At 38.7% G+C, this 22,115-nt stretch overlaps 1 protein-coding gene across 9 annotated transcripts in view; it reads right to left on the minus strand.

The window, feature by feature from the left end:
* LOC124610098 (E3 ubiquitin-protein ligase RAD18-like) overlaps positions 1 to 22,115 on the minus strand; it is a 97,475-nt gene that overhangs the window by 69,676 nt on the left and 5,684 nt on the right. For 7 of the 9 annotated variants that reach the window (XM_047140133.1, XM_047140129.1, XM_047140128.1 and 4 more), the window contains exons 2-4: positions 10,263 to 10,362; positions 10,105 to 10,183; positions 2,658 to 3,270 (exon numbers count right to left, since the gene is read on the minus strand). In XM_047140133.1, the coding sequence (XP_046996089.1) occupies positions 2,658 to 3,270; positions 10,105 to 10,183; positions 10,263 to 10,304 (734 nt within the window). In that variant the 5' untranslated portion in view covers positions 10,305 to 10,362. Of the gene's footprint in view, positions 1 to 2,657; positions 3,271 to 3,514; positions 3,600 to 10,104; positions 10,184 to 10,262; positions 10,363 to 18,858; positions 18,993 to 22,115 lie in introns of those variants that run through there. The other 2 variants (XM_047140135.1, XM_047140137.1) reach the window with 2 other exon arrangements.

Below are 22,115 nucleotides of genomic sequence, written 5' to 3' on the forward strand. Positions count from 1 at the left end.
TCGACAACTGCTATGGTAGTCACTGAAGGCTTCACACATTGCACTCTCTACAGCCAGTTGTGTTTCATTCAGCTTCTGTCTGTCTATAACCATATGCTTTGTTTTATAACTATGGAGGGTCCCTCCCATCATGAACTGTTTTGCTGGGTACATATCTATCCAGTGCATAGTCAAATATTATTTTAACCTTACACCAAAGTTCTACACACTCCTGAGCTGAGCTAAAGGATTCAAGTTGCTCACGAAGGTATGACATTATTGCTCCTTTGTCTACTTTGCTGAACATATAAATATTTCTACTCATTTTAGTGCCCTTTGTACTTAGGCATTCACTGCTGCTATGACAGCCTCATGGCCACTGTACCATTTCCGATTTCCGATGTGGATGTCCTCAAAGAGGACCAATCTATTTGTTGCCGTTAGATGTAGTAATCTCAATCATGAGTGAGGTTTTGAATGTCTATTCCAGGTAATATACCGAAAAGATATTTAGTAATGTTTCACAGGATTTCTTGTCACTTCCGAAGAACTGAAGTTTTCTCAAAAGTTTCAGTTACATTAGGAAGTAAGCTGGTGGTCAATAGGAGGGTCCAATTATACGCGCTCCTGAACTGAGCTAAAGGATTCAAGTTGCTCACAAAGGTATGACATTATTGCTCCTTTGTCTACTTTGCTGAACATATAAATATTTCTACTCATTTTAGTGCCCTTTGAACTTAGGCATTCACTGCTGCTATGACAGCCTCATGGCCACTGTACCATTTCCGATTTCTGATGTGGATGTCCTCAAAGAGGACCACTCTATTTGTTGCCGTTAGACGTAGTAATCTCAATCATGAGTGAGGTTTTGAATGTCTATTCCAGGTAATTTACCGAAAAGATATTTAGTAATGTTTCACAGGATTTCTTGTCACTTCCGAAGAACTGAAGTTTTCTCAAAAGTTTAAGTTACTTTAGGAAGTAAGCTGGTGGTCAATAGGGGGGTCCAATTATAATTTTATGGTCACACAATCTTGCATGCCGTTTCAATTTCCATCTTGGTGGATTTGAGTTTCCTGTCTACTGTAACAAAACACCATATCCATTTCACTACCCTTTCAGCACACCCTTAAATTTTCCCAGAATATCTCACTACTGTCAGCTTAGAAAGTTTTACCCCCTTTCTGTACCTAATATTATGTGAGCTTCAATGCTTTTTTCGAATGCTTCAAATGACAGTACTTCATTGTGAATGCTTCTGTAGTTAACCAATAGGATTTTAATATTCTCACCTGTAGGAGGGATTTCTCTGGATCTTACACTAATACTTCTGGGTTTCCTACAGCTATAGTTATCTGGATTGAATGGAGAGTCGTCTAATCTTTTTTTTAAAAACAAACAAACAAACTTGTGTTCTCCATACACAGAAGTCAGCTACCTGGGTAGCTGCCTCTGACGTGTAGAGCACAACTGACCACTTAAAGAGATCCTAGAACTCTCAATCCAATGCCTCAGTCTTGGAAGTCACAGCTGAGCCTCTCAGAGAACTTTCATAGTCTCTGGTTCAAGCCCTCCACTCGACTCAGAATGAGGGACCATGATCTGTTTTCGGAACAGTACTGCAGACTGTGAGCTTCACTGAAATTCCATGAGCAAGGCTGATGTTTTCAACCTTCTCCAATAGTCACTAGACTGCTCAAAGTATCACCCTGGAGTCCAGATGACAAGCACTGTTTTCTCCAAAGTGTGCCCCAATCAGTTGGTTGAACACTGATTCCTCAATGGCTGCTGGAAGAGCCTCATTAACATGCTGAATGAGGCCCACAGGCATACAAACCGAGTGCACCTGCTGTTCTTTCCTATCTCCTGCTGCCATTGTGACATATATTTGAACTGCCGATGATTAATAAGACTCCCATCCATTTGCTTTTGCTGCCCCTCGACACATGATAAAAAAGTTTCCCAACAGGGGAGGTGAGTCTCACTGGCTCAGTTTCAGTTTCAGTGGAAGACAGCACCTTGAACTTGTTGGGTAGGCGGAGATGGGTGGGTAGGTGGAGATGAGTGCAACATCCTGTGTTCTCCTTGATCCCTGTCTCCCTTATGCAGGATGCCTAAACCTACAATTGACATACCACTCAGTCAAGTGGATGAGTAATGATGGGTCCCATATTCCCTGTAGGAGGGATAGTATCTGCAGGAAAGGATAGTACTTGAGGCATCTTTGATCTCTGGTACACAACTCTCTGCAGCCCTCCAACAGACCCAGCTTCAAATCACTTACAGTAGTCAGTGCGATTTGGAGCTGCTCTTGTAATAATATATGTACCAGCTTTATTGCAAAATGGACCGCATGGAGTCTACAGGACTCATTCTGGTGGAAACTACAGAAGGCAGGTGCAATGAACATCTGGAGAACAGTTTGTTTGTCTGATATCGTATTTCGTGATAACTTGTTCAAGTCATTTATCATTACATCATACCATGTAAAAATGAGCAAGTCAATAAATAACAATAACAATAACAATAATAATAATAATAATAATAACGTAGCTAAATCTCAAATTGTTTTCCTGGGAAAAGATCACAGAAAAATTCTTGCTAAATAATCCAAGTTCTCCTTAACGAGTTTTGAGGACATGCAACAATAAAATTGTATTTGTGAAAGAAATCATTACCTGATCTTCACTTGGTCTTCTTCTCGCTTCAAGCAGTTATCCAAATGGAAATTTATATTCTTTTCTGGGATGTCAACATTGCATACTGGACAAGTAACTTTTCTTAAGGCTGGCTCTGTATTTTGTACATTTTTCTTGGGGCTGGTAAACATGGCTGGTATTTTGATGGACGATTTTGAAGTTGATGGTCTCCCTACAGCCAGCTGAGAGGGCAAGATGATTTTTTGTGGAGTTACAACATTTCTTAGGTCATTATCTGATATTTCTTTCAAAGTTGGGTTTGATATAATTTCTCTATTAAATAGTTCACAGTTACGTTTCTCTTCAGATATTATTGTAGCTTCCCGCTCACTTGGAATACATTTTACTTGCCGCTTAATATTTGCAAGCTTATCATCTGCATCGTCTGCTGAAGTAAATGGAACTTCATTCAGTGTCAATCTGTTATGCTTATGTAGCAGCATTGGCAAGAGAGTACCTTTAAACCCAACATACAAAGTGACAATGTCATCCAATATTCTATTGCTTCGAAGATGAGACTCGAATGTTTCCTTCATACACGTTGGGCATTCTGTTTTGTACCCAAGAGATTTTCTGATGCATAATGAACAATCTGGAACAGAATGCACACACATGGGCAATTCTTCTTTTGTAAAATAATTTCTGCAAAAATAACAAATAATCCAAAACATTTCCAGAATGCCACGAAGTTTCAATGCAAAACATATTGTATCAGTAACTAAGGGATAAAACACTGATGTCTAGGAAACCTGATGGTATGATATGACCAGGACAGTCAGGAAACTACAGAGACAAATGAAAAGCTGAACTATGTTAGTGATAAATGAGCAACTTACCTAGCAGAACAATGGATTTAAGTAAAGATGTAACAGAAGAAGCAATGCCAGGAGCTTTCAAAGGTAAGGTACTATCATTTAAGACCTAAGGAAAGAGAGATAATTGTTGAAACTTCTAAAAGGTGGAACAGATAAAGACCGATCACATGTAGACTTGCCGAACTAATTAACATTTATAATATTTAATGACCTACAACAATCTGAATGTGAATGCATTTTTACAGTTAATAACAAATATAAGGAATAAATGCACCAGCTACAGAAATACAAATACAGTGCATTACAATTTCTCTTATTCCCATAAAATATTCTGTACTGTACCACAGATTGACTGACTGCAGTTACCTTCACAGGCACTTATTCTAAAACAATTAATACTTTCCCCTCAAATGCTACAACCAAGAAAAAGAAAAAAATATGCTCATTGTGTCAATATGCATGGCAGTATCACTGTCTTGGATTTTAATTATTACTTTGAGGCAAACCAACTGTTACTGCCAGGTACTATGCAAAGTGTGCTAGTGACAGCAACTCGTGACTGAGTGGGAATCTGCAAACAGCAATTCCATGTAATGAGCACTGCATGAAAGTGGCAGTTATATTGCATGCATAGCTGGAGTCAGAGCTGCATGGGAGTGACCAATTACTAGTTATGACTGACAATCACAGAACTGCATGACCTCTAAACAGTAGTCGCAAGAGCCTCACATCCAGAAATGTGACGAGGTGCCCAGAACTGTGAGGGTCGCTCTCCCAGCACTTTGTGAAATTTGGTATGACCATGTCCATACACCTCATTGTCCACCATAGATCTTTCATCTCATCAATCTAACATTAACTGATGGTGTATAACACCCTTTTTTCCCAGTAAAAGAAGCACACATATTTGCCAAGAATGTTCCTCTCTAAAATCGTTCATATAATCTGGAGTAATGTTTAGTTTGTTGATATACGCTAAATTCTATACCATGTTGAATTATCATTTTGCCACACTCCTTCAACAGTCATCACCACTTTCTCCTATCTTCGACTCTACACAAGAAAATGTGTGCTCAGAGCCCATATGTGTAATCTGTCAAGAGATACAACAGTGCTTAAGGACCATCTTAGAATGGTGACTGCTTGGCAAAAAACTTTCCCATCTCATCTCAAGGCCATTCACCACTGCACAAAGACTGTGTATCAGTTGTGTGTTCACTCCATGGCAAAAACTTTTAGTCAGGCCATTCCCACAAAAGTTCTAACATAATGTATATTGTTATCAAGCTGTTACAAGTTGAACTCTGATTTACAGCTGAGTGAGATTTGCAAAAGTTTTGAGACTTTCAGTGAGTTGCTTATTATTGTCTTAAGATCAAGAGACTCTGTAATAAACACATTCTTCTTTTATAATTACTGGTGAAGGATGGGCTGTTCCTTCCAGCGTGCAAGTACACTGAATAGACTGTAAGAAATTATGAATATTTGCTCATTTCACCTCTGAATGTCTCAACAAAAATGCTCAAATGTGTGTGAATTCCCAAGGCACCAAACTGCTGAGGTCATTGGTCCCTAGACTTACACACTACTTAAACTAACTTATGCTAAGATCAGCACACATACCCATGCCCGAGGGAGGATTTGAACCCCCAGCAGAGAGGGCCTCACAATCCGTGAGATAGTGCCTCTAACTATGCAGCCACTCTGTGCAGCAATGCCTCAACACGAGTTTGCTCAAAGCATTATGTACCACACATGATTCCTACGCAGAGCTCAGGAAGTAGCCTCCATTTCAATTTACTTGATCTCCATTAGGACTAGATTTGATCAATTGTGCATTGAATATGCACAGTATCCTTTCTCCTTCCCTGCCTTTTCCTACTATTGTATTCCACATCCTTCATCACAATTATTTTTTGTCTCCCTTAACACTCTGAATAATTTCTTTTATCTCATAGTATATTTCTTCAAAAATAGAGTAGAGCTGAATGCCCTTGGGAAAAATTATGGATGTAGTTTCCCCTTGCTTTAAGCCATTCACCGTACAAGCGCAGCAAGGTCATATTGGCTGATTCTATATTGTTACCGAACAGTTCGCTCTATCATAGAGGCCTTCAATATACTCTTTCCAGCTATCTGCTCTCTCCTCTGCCCTTAGTAGTGGAATTCCCATTGTACTCTTAATGCTGGTGTCCTTGGTTTCAGTTTCACTGAAGGTCGTTTTAACTTTTCTATGTGCTGAAACAGTCTTTCTGACGACTATTTTTCTTTTGATTTCTTCACATTTTTACTGCAGCAATTTCACCTAGGCATCCTTGCATTTCATCTTTATTCATTCCTCAGTAACACACTGCTGTATTGCTGTCTTTCCCTGAACATTTTTGTAGTTTCTTCTTTCGTTGATCATCTAGTGTCAATCAAATGAACGGTCTTCATCTAGCCTGTGTTTTGTGATCATTACTTTTTCTTTGTGTCTAAGTTGCCAATTCTGATGGTGGAAGTTTTAGAAAGCTCAGAAGTGTAGTTATTAACAATTTATTAATACAAATACAGGCACTGTACAAACTATATTACCATGATAAAGACTAATCAAGACATATTGGCAGCTTTTTGAGAATATCTGGAAATGTAAGTGTTTAGGAGAATGAATAAGGTCCTCCCTCTGGGACAGGCCTGTATAGGAAAACTGACACAATCTCGCCAATGTGAATACTGCCTTGCCTACCACTGCCATGGGTAGGATTACAGCATTTTCAGTAAGAATGCTATGCTAAAGGACAAGTGCTGTTATGGATGATGAACAATGAAATATAGAACATTAAAAAGAAAAAGCCTCTGTCTACTTAGAGGGAACAAGCAGGTACTTCGGCTCATTAAGATTGTGTAAGACAACAAAACTACTGGCCTAAAACTATACAACTGACATATTTGGTTATCTCACACACGAAAAAAATCAAATTAATGCACCTGACTATCTCGTTACTAGTGTCCACATCAAATTTATATTATTCAAATCAGCCGAAAGCATTAAAAAAGTTCACTATTAGTACATTAAAATAGTAAAGTCCCTCAAGCAATGAACACGGGACACTGGTTGGTACTGTTCTGAGCAGTTTAAAGCATTTTCAACAACATCACGAAATGAATCTCGTAGTGCTATTTGTGAGTGCTTCTGATATAATTAAATGGCTTGCTGTTGACTGATCTATATATCGATCTGTAGTGCCTTGAAGCAGGCCAAGAGGCTGACTGGGGCGTCTCTAACTTCTTGGATAGGATTTTAAAGGAGTTATGACAGTTCCTTTTTTGCTGGTTTCTGAAGAGATGTAACATTTTCTTGTTTATTTCTGGTAAAATTGAGTAAGTATGTCACTGTAAATTCAATGGAACTTCAATTTTACATTCTCCAATTTTACGTTTTTTGTGATTCTACACCATAAATTCGTAGACTGTGTGAAAACCCCATATGATAAATGCTAAAAGTTGGTTGGCAACCTGTTAAGTCACCCAATGGCCAGTGCAGCCACCACAACACGCTAACACATGTAAAATGAGCTCTTCTACTGGATGTATGGAGTGGGGGAATGCCGTTCAGTGATGGGAGTGCAGATAGGGTTGAAAGAATTTTGTGAAATGCAGATGATGTACTACGACAGAGACGTCACATGGAAATAGAGCAACAGTTTTGTGACACCACATTTTAAAGACTTTCGTGTTCAACTCTGACATGATACAGTTGCAACAACTACACACACTACTCATGTATATACCTTGCCCAACACATGCCACACACCGTAGATCATAAAAGAGTGGCAGCAGTGATAGAGGGCATGAAGTGAAACTGTAGCACCTCTGCTTTCTTTCAAATTTATATTTTACACAGAGTATTGAAATTGACTGAGTCAACTTCCAATAAGTTTTTAATGTTTCTCTCATCAAGCTTAAAATAAAACTTTAATGGTGGTGAGCATCTGAAACGTGGCTCATAAGAAAAGCATGAAAACAAATAACAGCAATGGTGACAAAGTATGTCACAAAGAAAATGTCCACTTTTATGCTTATAATTTAACCACTTAGATGCTGTGATGTTTTTGATTTAATTCAACATGTTCATCTATTTTATTTATTTTTTTTTTTTCCTGGGTGAGTACAAAGGACGGTCTCTCAAAAATGCGTGTTTTGAATGTATAAGTTGTTGTCATAGCTTGTCAGAAAACAGCTCAATTACCTTGTACCCACACACCAACTTCAATTTTTTGATGAGTTTTTACTTGCTGTTTCACATCTGTGATCTTTTTAAGAACTGATGAAATTCATTGGCACAAATTATTGTATAAACATTGTATTTTACATTTAATTTCCTTCACTTAGACAGATTTCATACAAATTATTGTAGAGCATTGTGATTTTTATTCATATTTGCCAATTACATGTATTTTTGTTCATATTTTGGTGGGTTTAAACATTTTCCTCAATTCTGATTTTTCCTTAATTTCGCGTTTTTTTTTAAGTCTGGACAGCATGAAAACATAAAATAGGAGTTTCACAGTAATGTTAAACATCTTGTCTGATGTGGAATTAACAACTGTCAATTAAATCAAAGTTTCAATTGAAGAGCAATTATATCTCAAGAAATTACTATCTACTTCTACACTCCTGGAAATTGAAATAAGAACACCGTGAATTCATTGTCCCAGGAAGGGGAAACTTTATTGACATATTCCTGGGGTCAGATACATCACATGATCACACTGACAGAACCACAGGCACATAGACACAGGCAACAGAGCATGCACAATGTCGGCACTAGTACAGTGTATATCCACCTTTCGCAGCAATGCAGGCTGCTATTCTCCCATGGAGACGATCGTAGAGATGCTGGATGTAGTCCTGTGGAACGGCTTACCATGCCATTTCCACCTGGCGCCTCAGTTGGACCAGCGTTCGTGCTGGACGTGCAGACTGCGTGAGACGACGCTTCATCCAGTCCCAAACATGCTCAATGGGGGACAGATCCGGAGATCTTGCTGGCCAGGGTAGTTGACTTACACCTTCTAGAGCACGTTGGGTGGCACGGGATACATGCGGACGTGCATTGCCCTGTTAGAACAGCAAGTTCCCTTGCCGGTCTAGGAATGGTAGAACGATGGGTTCGATGACGGTTTGGATGTACCGTGCACTATTCAGTGTCCCCTCGACGATCACCAGTGGTGTACGGCCAGTGTAGGAGATCGCTCCCCACACCATGATGCCGGGTGTTGGCCCTGTGTGCCTCGGTCGTATGCAGTCCAGATTGTGGCGCTCACCTGCACGGCGCCAAACACGCATACGACCATCATTGGCACCAAGGCAGAAGCGACTCTCATCGCTGAAGACGACACGTCTCCATTCGTCCCTCCATTCACGCCTGTCGCGACACCACTGGAGGCGGGCTGCACGATGTTGGGGCGTGAGCGGAAGACGGTGTGCGGGACCGTAGCCCAGCTTCATGGAGACGGTTGCGAATGGTCCTCGCCGATACCCCAGGAGCAACAGTGTCCCTAATTTGCTGGGAAGTGGCGGTGCGGTCCCCTACGGCACTGCGTAGGATCCTACGGTCTTGGCATGCATCCGTGCGTCGCTGCGGTCCGGTCCCAGGTCGACAGGCACGTGCACCTTCCGCCGACCACTGGCGACAACATCGATGTACTGTGGAGACCTCACGCCCCACGTGTTGAGCAATTCGGCGGTACGTCCACCCGGCCTCCCGCATGCCCACTATACGCCCTCGCTCAAAGTCCGTCAACTGCACATACGGTTCACGTCCACGCTGTCGCGGCATGCTACCAGTGTTAAAGACTGCGATGGAGCTCCATATGCCACGGCAAACTGGCTGACACTGATGGCGGCGGTGCACAAATGCTGCGCAGCTAGCGCCATTCGACGGCCAACACCGCGGTTCCTGGTGTGTCCGCTGTGCCGTGCATGTGATCATTGCTTGTACAGCCCTCTCGCAGTGTCCGGAGCAAGTATGGTGGGTCTGACACACCGGTGTCAATGTGTTCTTTTTTCCATTTCCAGGAGTGTATAATATGTGACATTATGCAATCAAGGTCTGCACTAAATGTATCACCTGTATCCCTACATGATGTAAACTGGAGCCAACAAGTTTAAGTATTCATTTTATGAGTGATTTATAGATTTTTTTGGACTGAAGTTACTTCGCTACTTTATAAATCACCATTAACATGGAACCAGTGGATGGTTAGAAAACTTTACTGCTAACAGAGATAAAAAAGTGGGTAGTAGGTAAAAAAGGTGAACCACTACTGGATTAGTCTATTTCAGAATTCATTTCTAAATATAATTCAGTTTTTCAAGTTAATTTAAATCTGTTAATGTAAATGTTGTACTCTCCAAAAATGAAACCTGTAATAATGAAAAGAATAAGTATTGGGGGGGGGGGGGGGGCAGAGACGATATTCTTTTCATATATAACAAAAATATTCTTTCAGACACCATGCAACAGAAATATTAACTGCTACTTCCTCTGCTTATTATTGTTAATACATAAATTATTATATCATGTGTAACACTACAACACTAAAATCACTATAACAACCCATACTTACAGTTGTGAGAACACCCCGTCATCAATGCTGTACTGAAATATTCATAGCATATTCCACACCGAAGGAGCCTGTCTAGCTGCTGAAATTACCATGCCATGTATATTAGCAACAAAAAGAAAAACCAAAGCAAATCCATGAATTATTTACAATGCATTTACCTCTAGTCCACGTATTTCAACAGGCCATTTAGCAGCTGCCATTCTGTGAGTTACTTTCCTCTGTTATCATAAATGCGGTGAGAATAAGACAGTCACAGTTCTGAAGCACACATGAAAAAGGGCAATATTAGGGAACATTATCAATGTTAATTTTTAAGCAAAGACATACAATCTTCTACACGAAATAATTCAATATGTGACCACAGTAATGGTACTGAATTTTGATTGGAATGTATATAACAATACAACCACAATAATTACATATCAAACAATGTGTTGCTGGCTAAAATCTAGATCAGGACCAGTGGCAGTTACATGTTGTTTCTCTACCAATCATAGGTTGGCAATGTGTCAGTTTAATGTTGCCAGTGATATGATACTTTCATGCAAACCAATGAGAGGCAAGGAAAGAGGAAATGAATTTCTAACAGTGAAATAGAAATCATTCTCTTCTTTGCCACTGTCACAATTATTTGACTGCTTTCTCCAATATGTTATGAATGAGGTTGTGGTTAAGTTGTAATGTCACACTTTGGTTGCAAGCTGGTGAAGCCAATGAATGTGAAAGCTAAAAATCTGATTTTGGTGGCAGTCTAATTTGTAATCTAGCGCTAAGCCTAGGTTAGGTTGGAATATGACAATTTTACTCACAAAAATTAAATTAATAGTCTTTGTTGTCACATCCCCCCCCCCCCCCCCCCCCCGGAACATTTTACAAATAACAAGGCAATGGTTTGATTAGGAGCTAACATCATAATAACACATCTTGGTTATCAAAATTTGCCTATTTCTTCTGAAGGTGTTACCAGACACAAGCACTGTTAATAAAACATGCTAATTCTAAGGACTTTCATGACAGAACCCAGTCAACACAATACAAACCCTGCTGTGTTATTAAAAATCATGGGTTCTGCAGTAGTGTTGGGTCCACAGGTGATCACTGCACTTGTTTACATTTACCACATAAGAAAAATATAAATGTACAAATGTAATAATTGGTAGCAGTCTTCCTTTTTAAATACCAAGAAACATAGCAAACTTAATTTCTAAACCAACATATATATTTAGTAGCAGCAGTTGTAGTAGTACTAGTAGGTTTCAAAATACAATTAAATAAATAGTCAAGGCAAGGATCTGAGTTCAGATAATGGAGCATCAGACAGAATCTGCTGGAAAATACAAAAACAGTGCACTTTCGCTACTCTGAAACATCTCTCTTCTACTGAACTAGTGCTCATAGCTCTTAAGGTATGCATTTCGGAGCTCACATTTGCTACAGAATTTTTTCTTGTTTTGGTCCATACTACCCCCTACCAAAAATTTGGAAAGCAAAGAGCTTACAGTAGAAGAAATTTATTTCACAGTATTGAAGATGAAGACATGCTCCTAACTCTTAAAGTATTATTTTAGGGCCTACGCCTACCAGATTACTTTTTTTTTTTGCTTCAGATTTCAGATAATCATTCCTGTCATATCCCTGAATACTGAACATTCCTCCTGGGATACACTGTACATGTGAATAACTTTAAAAAAAAAACGGTCTGTCAAATGACACTGTAGAGTCAATTTTCTGCTTATTTACAACATAAATTGAACCAAACATCAAAGCAATTGTGAAAACAATGGAGTGTCATGTTCCAAATTAAACTGTGTAAATAATGTTTCTGTAAAAATAGGCTGTTGTAATTACATTAAATATAATGAACATCTGTGAAACATATTATGTGAACAACTGTTCAGCCTCCCCCCCTTGGATCCTTACATAGTTACAGTGAGGTGTTTGCAGCCCACTGCACTAGCAAGTCTGTACATCCTTGGTTTAATGGGTCCATGGAAAACATAAATTAGGCTGAACATACAGAGGTGTAAATGGTAATCATTTAGAGTCTAGTATGCTACCTACTGTCCCACCTGTCTCAATACTATCTGTACTGATCTTTTCTCAGTCAGCTTTCTGAAATAGATTGTAGGTCCCAACTGCTGTTCCACCATAGCAACAATCAAGCCATTTCCATGTTAACATAAACCAGTTTTCTCACTGCTCAGCTACACAGCTTTATAAAAATATTTTCACAGAATCAAATAATAGCACACCACCACTACTGCTGATGACAGACTGGGAGCTCTAGATCTCACAGGGCAGTCAAGTGCACGCAATAAATGTATGGTAGTGGTTGGCAATAAATGACGGATAGTATAATAGTACAGAGAAGGAGGTAACCTGGAGCACTGATGGCAAATCACAGCTACAATATAACCAGGAAGTTTTTCTAGAAGATTCTATTGCACATTACTGCACAAACTCACTTATAACTCAACATGTTGTACAGAAGGAAAGGATGCATTTCAGTCAGCATTCAGAGAGGAAAATGAACCACAAAACTACCCAATGAAGTAGCACGAGAGACTAGGAAATAGCTTACTGGTGGGTAACTGAAACATACAACATAAATAACAGCAGTTAATAAAATTTCAGGTGTCCACCCAGGTCCCAAAATAAGTTCTCCCTCATATTATGGCAAACAGAAATTTTGCCATTTTCTTGTGTTTCCTGATAACTGCTGCTCTACTCGAGTCAGCATTCTATATAAGCTGGCTGTCAACCCCCATCCCCCAAGGTTCCTGTTGCCATCCATAAAGCTGCTACGGGAGGTGGTGAAGTCATCCAGCTGTGAATTGTGGTCCCAGTTCTCTGCTTTACCACCAACAGGTGCAGACATTACTGTGTGCAAATGTTTTGCTTTTCTGCAGCTCAGTGCAGGGTTCCTTGCCTATCTCTGCTAGATCACCTTGGACCTTAATTTCAATGGCCTCTTTAATCAGGCAACACCAGAAGCAAGAAGATTATCTAAGAATCATGGATTTTCTGTATCCGTAGTATGGCCAGCTTTTATACTATGGTAAACCACAGCTAATTTGGGGGTCTGGTGTACTTCAGAGTGGTGTCTATGTTCACTGCTCCTCTCGTCTAACATGTGTACAGTTTTCCCAATGTTTGCCTTGCCACATTGGTAGGGGATTTGGTAGACCCCTGGTTTGGCATGGCTTAGATCATCCATTACTGCACCCAGTAGTGTCAAGACCACAGGGGGCGGCAGAAATACACATCTGACATTGCGTCACTCCAAGATTCTACTGACGTTTCTGTTGGTCTAGCTGACAAATGGCATATACACTACTGGTTTGTGGTTCTCTGTTCCTTCATCAACATTGCACTATCTCTGTTGCCAGTTGTGGCAAATATGTCCATGAGATCATTATGTTTCAACTGTTATGTGACAATGATATATTTTGCCTTTCAGCCACATGGACAGGACAGCTTAGGTGAATTTCTCCATTGCCTTGACTCCTTTCACCCCGACACAATGTTACTATGGAGGTGAAAAAGGATGGGGCTGTCTTCTTTCTTGACGTCCTGGTGAAATGGAAACCACATTGCAAGCCGTGACACAGTGAACACGCAAACCCTGTACACTCTGACTCGCAACTGCACGCCTCCTGTACTCACAATAGTTCCTATCACGAGTGTATTTTAAACACACTGGCTCACAGAGCGCAATCCATCTGAGACAAAGACAGGCTTCCAACTTAGCTGAAGCATGTTGAAACAGTATCCTGAAGGAATGGGTATACCAACAAGTAGATAGGGCATGCACTATGGGTTGTACCTAGACAAGAACATGAAGCAAATCAGGAGCACAAATCACTAATGACTGTGCATTCTGTTTGTCAGTAGTAGCTCCAGAAAAGTCAACAGAATTTTGGAATGAGAAAATGTTAAATGTATATTTTGCCCACCATCAAGACATTAACACTATAATGTTCACTGAAGGACTATCTAAGCCTTCGTATATGAGGGATCTAGCACATCCTCTGCCAATGTGGCAAAACATTCATTGGGGGAATTGCACGCATAGTAGAAGAGAGGTGCAGTGAACATATACACCCCACTAAATTACGACAGACAAAAAAAAAAGTGTTGGCTGATCATAAAATGCAAACTTGTCTTACTATGGACAACCACAAAACCAAGAGTCTTCCTCCTTCTGGGATTCTATGATTGAAGAGGTCATTAAAATTAGGCTCCAAAATGGTCTAATTAGCAAAGATGGTGTCCTACAACTGAGTCAGGTGTGGAATCCTGCATCGTGGTGAGAAAAAGCAAAGCATTCCCATACAGTGAGGTCTGTACTCGATAGTGATAATGCAGAGACTGGGGTGAACAGTTTGCAGTTGGGGATCGCCACCCCTACAACCACCCAATGTGGCAGCTGCACAGACAATGTCAGTAGCAGAGTGGAGGGGGTAAAGTCCAACACCTACAGGAGAAGAGCAGAGCAGCAGTCATCAGCAACCACCTGAAGATGGTAACAAGTCTGTTTGAGAAAATATCATGGAGAACTTACAACGTGTCCAAGACAGACACTCCAGAAATCTACAAGTTGTAAATATGCCAAGAAAACATTGTATAGAAAAAGTTGTAGTTGTGTTGTAATAGTACTACTGGTGTTTAAAGACGTCCGGTGAAGGTAAGTTGGAACTGCAGTTGTACTAGTAAATCGGCTCACCGCACAAAATATTTGCCACTCCTCTTAAAAGAGCACACTTATCACTTTGGAGCACTGTACATGGCAGAGAACAGGTGCCAGGTGGTCATATGACTTCATCATGGCCATGAAGTGGTACATGTGTACCAGATGATCATATGGAATCAGCACAATGCAATGGGCTGACAAGGAGCTGTGTGTGTTGCTGAGGGGTACTTATATACAGGAATATATGAAGTTTTGATTTGGAATTTTCTTCATACATTGAGAGAGGCATATAGTTAACAGAAAAACAATTAATTAAGCAGTTAAAGTTACAAAAAATACTAATGTATGTCATTTTCCAACTACAGGAAAAATTACAAGGGCATTAAAAAATACTTATATCACATTTCTCCAGTCTCCTGGGAATCTAGTTTTGGTCTTAATCCCCAAGGTTGAGAATTTGACACAGCTATTTGGGAAGCAAGTGTGATAACTGCATGCAAGTGGATGGCCTAAGGATGTGACTGTGTACCAAAGCCAGTAGCGAGACAACAATATAAGTTAATTGTGACTGAAGACACAAACGTATACTTTTTCAGTACTGTATAACATGCTGTTATACCCGTAATATCTCAGGAATAAGTAATTCTCAAGGTTGTTGACTTTCTAATAAAATAATATTAATGGGTTTTCTACGAATGGACACACAAATAAATTGCATATTAAAAACTACTTCTTACTGTGAGGGAAAAAAGTGCCATTTGCAGTAAGTTCATCCAGGCCTGACATCCAGTGCCTCAGACACAGCGGTATTAAATTAGCATATTTAAATATCAGTTACCGTAGGCAGACAAATTATTTGTGAAAAAATTATTTCATTTTATTAATTCAGTAATTTTTGAAAGACTGTAATATATTGGATTCATTTGTGAATCTAACCACCTACTCACAGTGGTAAGAAAGTATTTTGTGTGCCTGCAGTAGCTTGCCCAAAACCTATACAGACATGAAAGCAACGCAACAATCACTGACATTCAACAGTTAGCCCATTTGCATCATTTGCTCTTTGTCTTTCTTAAAGACAGGTCATATTTTCTGGCGGTCAAGCCATTTATCATCCAATTTGTAATGAAGTATGCTTTTAAATGAAATAGTGCTCAGTTAATTACAATTGAAAATATGGATTCATGTAATGTAAGAAAATTACTTACAACATCAAGTCATTTGGTGACCTAAACTTCAGTAAAAACTGAAAAAGAAAGAACTATAAGTGCTAGAAGAATCTATGTAAAACCCAGCAAAAAACCATGTACAACATGTCATAAGATTTGTGAACAAAAATCTGAAATCAGTGAAGGAAATGAAAGTGATGCAGGTAAGTGGGAGGTAACATTTCATGTGCCAGTACTAAAAAGTCAAAATGCTGAGAATGCAAATAAAAGTTTGAAAGATTTGCATTGCTCTCCCTTAAAACTTCAATTCATTCCAAATTGCAGCAAGGCCTCATATGGCAAACAGAAGCTAGAAATAGTGGAGCATGTTTTGGGAAAAAAGTGTACCAGGCAGATTACAGTCTCGAAATTTCTGACAGTAGGGATGATGAAACTATTAAGAAACCCAAAGAATCTGATGGGATAATATTGTTAATAAAAATGGTTTGTGTAAGAAGATCTTGTTTTAAATGGGAGAACCCAAACATTAATATTGCTTTTTCTAAATTTTGTTCACTAAGATGGAAGTGGTGTATTTTAACTGACACTTCAGGCACTCATCGCTATGTGTCTGTGGTATCCACCAAAATGTAAAACTGCTTTTGGATACAGAACACTCTGAAGAAACATGCAAAGAACTTATAGAATTTCTTTTATGTAACTCGGAAAACTACGGCTGTCCCAGTGATGACAAACTGTCAGACTTCTAATATGTAAAATTAGCTTAGCAAAGTTGCTGATAAAGAAATCGAGTACAGCCAGTGAGTTACCAAACACCATAAGACAGAAATGTTAAAGAAGTCTGTAACTGTTATTGAATACTTTGTAACAAAATTATAGGTACTTAACACCTGCAGTTATTTATATCTAAGTGTCAAGTGAGATCCCTGAAAAAAATTTGAAAGAAAATCTAAGCTCTGAAAAAGCAATTCTGTTACTGGACTTTCCTGAAAAGTACAGTTTTGTAATTCAGAATGAAATTCCAAGTTACTACTGGACATGAAGCAGCTGTACAATCCATCCTGTTTGTGTTTATGTGATAAACGTGGAAAACAAATTGGTAATAGCAAACCACTACTTTACAAATAATGATATGGAGCATGATGTAGGATTTATAAAAACTGCTCAGAAAGAAGTGGTTGGCTGAACATTAAATATAAAAATGGGAGAAAGCTTTAAATACTTGTGTGAACACAAAAATGTTTTTTCTACTTATGCTGAAGATTCCTTTTCTTGTGACTAGCCATGGTATGTCTATGTGTAATGGATTAGAAGGAATTGTAAAATGTGTATTGAGGATGATGTACAAATAACAACTGCATCTGGCATTTACAATAACTGCAAGGCTAATATTGGGTGTGATGCATAAAACATTTAGGAACATATATCAACCAAGACAAACTGGAAAGATCACTTAACTGATCTCTCACAGACACTGAGTTCTGCATGTTTTGCTCTGAGAATTATTTCTTATGTTCACTCCTCAGGTGGTGCTAGAATGGATTATTTGGGTTACTGCCAGCCCCTTGCAGCTTATGGATTAATTTTCTGGGGTTAATTTAATAGCTGATTAAATGAAATTTTTGCATTACAGGAAAGGGTTATCAGAATCTTGTCACATAGTTTGGCTAGGGCCCGATGCAAGTCCCTATTTAAAAATCTGTGTTTGCTTACTGTACCCTCCTTGTACGTATCCAAATGTGTGTTGATGACAAGACTTGGAGACCTACTAACCAACTCTGATTGCAACAGTTACAATACTCAAAACTGTGAGTCTCTCCAGATGGAATGCAATAGAACAACCCGCATTCAAGGACATGTGAGGTGCTTTGGTGCCATTCTTTAAATCTGCTGCCAACATAAATGAAGAGGCTGGAGACGGAAATGGCTTTTAGATCAGAGTTAAAATCATTCCTTTTTGAAAAGTGTTTCTTATACGATTAGATGGACTGTTGGGTTCTTTTGATTATGGCAACTGAGGTACCTCTGGTGCTGTGTTTGTCCTTGCAAAGAATGTTTCTGCTTTCTTCTATTTTTTCTATTTCTTCTGTTTCAGATACAGTGTGGTACACATTGGCTACGAGGAAATTGGGTGCTTTTGTTATTGTGATGGTTATAGTGTCGGCATCTTTTTGTGCTTGCGCTTTAAACTTTTAAGCAGTGATAAATAATGTACTTATGCGATTACTTTTTTAAGAGTTGTTTTAAACCTGAGTTTCATGATTTACCTATGTAATTGATTGACTTATTGTGCTTTTTGTACTTTTCTGCAGTGTTATGTATTCTCAAAATTTCTTTTCCATTTATTTATTATTGTGCACGTCACACAACGCAGATGTTGTAGTTTGTGATTCCCCTTCGCCTAGTGAGTGAAGTGGCTACTCCATTCTTAATGCAGTGGACTCTCACACTCGGGAGAATGGGGTTTATTCTCCCTCCAGTCATCCCGACTTGCATTTTCCATGGTTTCTCCTTGTCACTACAATGAATACTGGGATGGTTTTTTTTTATTACGCCTTGGCCTATTTCCTGCCTTATCCTCACATTGTCTTATCCCATTTTGTTAATGTTTTATATGTAAATATTATTTATGTAATGTTGCTGATGTATCCGATAGTATTGTACTAAATAATTTATTGATAAATAAGTAAATAATTTTTCCCCTTCTTAGCGAAAATCAACATAGAATTCTTATGCAAGAATCTCAAGAAGAGATTTTTGGCAATGAAGACAATATTTGATACCCAGGAATGTTCACAATTACAAATCATTTTAATGTTATTGATTAGAAGTTAAAAACAGTAACTTGTTATCAAAAGCCATTCTTGATTTTTTTCTTCAATTAGTAAATACCTCATAATGGAAAGTACCCATCCCCAAGAAAAATCTTTTGGAGCTGTACATGATGACAGTTGATACTTTGCCTTCATCAAGAATGAATGTGATGAGGAAGGAGATGCTAATTTTCTTTTTCTTCACCCATCTGGACCAGCAGCATTCTTTTGGCCCAAAAATGAAAACTCTTGTTTTGTACTTCTTTATATACTTTGGTGTAACTGTATCAAGCACATTAGGAAGAATATATTATTTTTTTAATGAAACAATATGAAGTTAACAGCTAAAAGTAAAGGTGTTATTAAAACTTTCTCTTGAGAGATCCATGGACCTTAACTGCTGAACATGCACATTTTTAACTTTAAACTTTTGCCTACCCTTAAATAAAGTTAATATTAGTATTGAAAATATTCCAATTAAAATTATAACTTTTGGCTTTGTACTTTTATTATTTTATCAAAACATGTGACACATTTACTAAAGCTTTTCAGTCTACATAATGTCTTTTAAATGACCTTAGGAACAATGACATGAAATACCTTTGCATGCAAATGAAAATCCCCAGTCTATCAAACCCCATGCTTTTTTAAAACCATATTCGAAAATATCTTGCACATTTAAGACATCATCTTTTAGGTCATAAAAATTTAAATTAATTACCAATATTCCCATACCAATATTGAGTGGAGTTATTTTAATATCTTTTCCTAGAAAGATACATCCTTTTTGTATCATCTGGAAAAATATAATAGTGATGTGTTACTAATATTTTTTCTCTTTCTCTCTCTAAAGTAATGCAATCCAAATGGGAAGCTTCAACCACAGCATTTATGTATGCTTTTTGAAAACTTTACCACTTTTTCCTCAAAAACTATTAGAAATATAGAGGAAATTTTACACTAGTTATTACTATCACAAAAGTAACAAGCAAAAAACATTTCTGAAAATCTGATGCAGTGGGTGACAGGCCTGGATAAACTTAGATGGAATTATCCCATTTTCATCACAGTAAAAAGCTTTTTGATTTCCAATTTGTGTGTCCATTCATAGGGAAAATCCATGAATATTTTTATTTTTTTTTAGAAAACCTACAGTCTTGGGAATTATTTAAGAAAAAAGTTAGTTTACCAACAGGTTGGAGAAATTTTATATAGGCCTAAGCATTTTTCAACATCCCTGTTATTTTTCCAGGAACTGGACATACAGTAATGTCTCTTGTAATTTTCTTCGCAACTTTACTGCTTCAACAATTACATTTCTGTCAGCTATATGCCTCTTTAATTTCTGAAACAACAATTCGTAATCAAAAGCTTCATAAAGACATGGGTTGTGAGTATTCTACAGATAAGCACCACTTTGCATGGACATTCACACAAAGCAAAAATATCTACATCTACATGAACATTTATCCTCCGCAAGCCACCCAACGGTGTGTGGCGGAGGGCACTTTACGTGTCACTGTCATTACCTCCCTTTTCTGTTCCAGTCACGTATGGTTCGCGGGAAGAACGACTGTCGGAAAGCCTCCATGCGCGCTCTAATCTCTCTAATTTTACATTCATGATCTCCTTGGGAGGTATAAGTAGGGGGAAGCAATATATTCGATACCCCATCCAGAAAAGCACCCTCTCAAAACCTGGCGAGCAGGCTACACCGCGATGCAGAGCACCTTTCTTACAGAGTCTGCCACTTGAGTTTGCTAAACATCTCCGTAACGCTATCACGGTTACCAAATAACCCTGTGACGAAACGTGCCGCTCTTCTTTGGATCTTCTCTATCTCCTCCATCAACCAGATCTGGTACGGATCCCACACTGATGAGCAATACTCAAGTATAGGTCGAACGAGTGTTTTGTAAGCCACCTCCTTTGTTGATGGACTACATTTTCTAAGGACTCTCCCAATGAATCTCAACCTGGTACCCGCCTTACCAACAATTAATTTTATGTGATCATTCCACTTCAAATCGTTCTGCACGCATACTCCCAGATATTTTACAGAAGTAACTGCTACCAGTGTTTGTTCCGCTATCATATAATCATACAATAAAGGATCCTTCTTTCTATGTATTCGCAATACATTACATTTATCTATGTTAAGGGTAAGTTGCCACTCCCTGCACCAAGTGCCTATCTGCTGCAGATCTTCCTGCATTTCGCTACAATTCTCTAATGCTGCAACTTCTCTGTACTTCTCTGAACATTATATCGAAAATTACGTATAAAAAAGTTTAGTCTGAGAAAAAATTGGCAGAAGTTGTTACAAGTATAAGCAAATGTTCATGGCTTCTTGAAAACCCGAGAGAGGAACTACTCTTTTTGGGCATGCCCATGACCACATCACAAATAAAGGTGCCAAGGTGTTTATGTGACCACATCACAAATAAAGTTGCCCATGTGTTTGTGTATCAACATGTACCTACAGAAATGTAACACAGTGTAAGAGCAGCAGGCATACAAGTATCTAAACCAAAGACTGGAGATGTGTCACACTTTGTCAATGGCAAAAGGTTTCAAAGCTGACAGGAATTGCTGCTATCCTTGGATGAGGGTTAATCTCAATCAGTATCTTAGCAAACATTGGAATTCGGTACCTAATTTTAAAAGATTCCTGCTCACAGCAATACATAAAGCTGCAAGTCTTCAGTGGGCCAAACATCACAGAAACTGGTCAGCAGTTGACTAGAAGCAAGTGTGAATAGAGTAGTCCATGCAAGATATAGTTCTCTAATGCTATGGGGACATACTGTACTACAGCCAAGTGACAATGAGAATTACATGTTTACTTCAGTATTCTCAGTGACCAAGTATGAATCTTTTTTCTATATACTCATGAAGAGTCTGCCGTGAACACTATTGTCTTTTTAGATGGCAACAGCTATATTAAGGGAACTGTATGTGCGCATTCCTCGTTTAACAAACTTTCATGCACCATACCTCAACTCAACAGGCCTGCTAAATCACCTGATATTAATTAAAACCATGTCTTGGACTCTCTGGAATATTATAATCAACATCCTCACTATTTTGTGGTTTTATGGGATCTAATCATCTACGGCTGGTTTCAGCTGAATACAATAGCATGCACTTCATGAAACTTGTAGATTCTCTTTCTTGCCAAATTGAGGCCATTGTCAAGATTAGATGTGGTGTTACATGGTACAAGAGTGGTTTGAAAGGTTCTCGGAATCACCACGAGAGGTCAGCACTAGCACAATGAGTTATTCGCATGATATTCAGTGCACTGTGACCTGTAAACACGTGCCATGTCAGTGC

This window comes from Schistocerca americana, chromosome 1, assembly GCF_021461395.2.
Source record: "Schistocerca americana isolate TAMUIC-IGC-003095 chromosome 1, iqSchAmer2.1, whole genome shotgun sequence".
Lineage (NCBI taxonomy): Eukaryota > Metazoa > Arthropoda > Insecta > Orthoptera > Acrididae > Schistocerca > Schistocerca americana.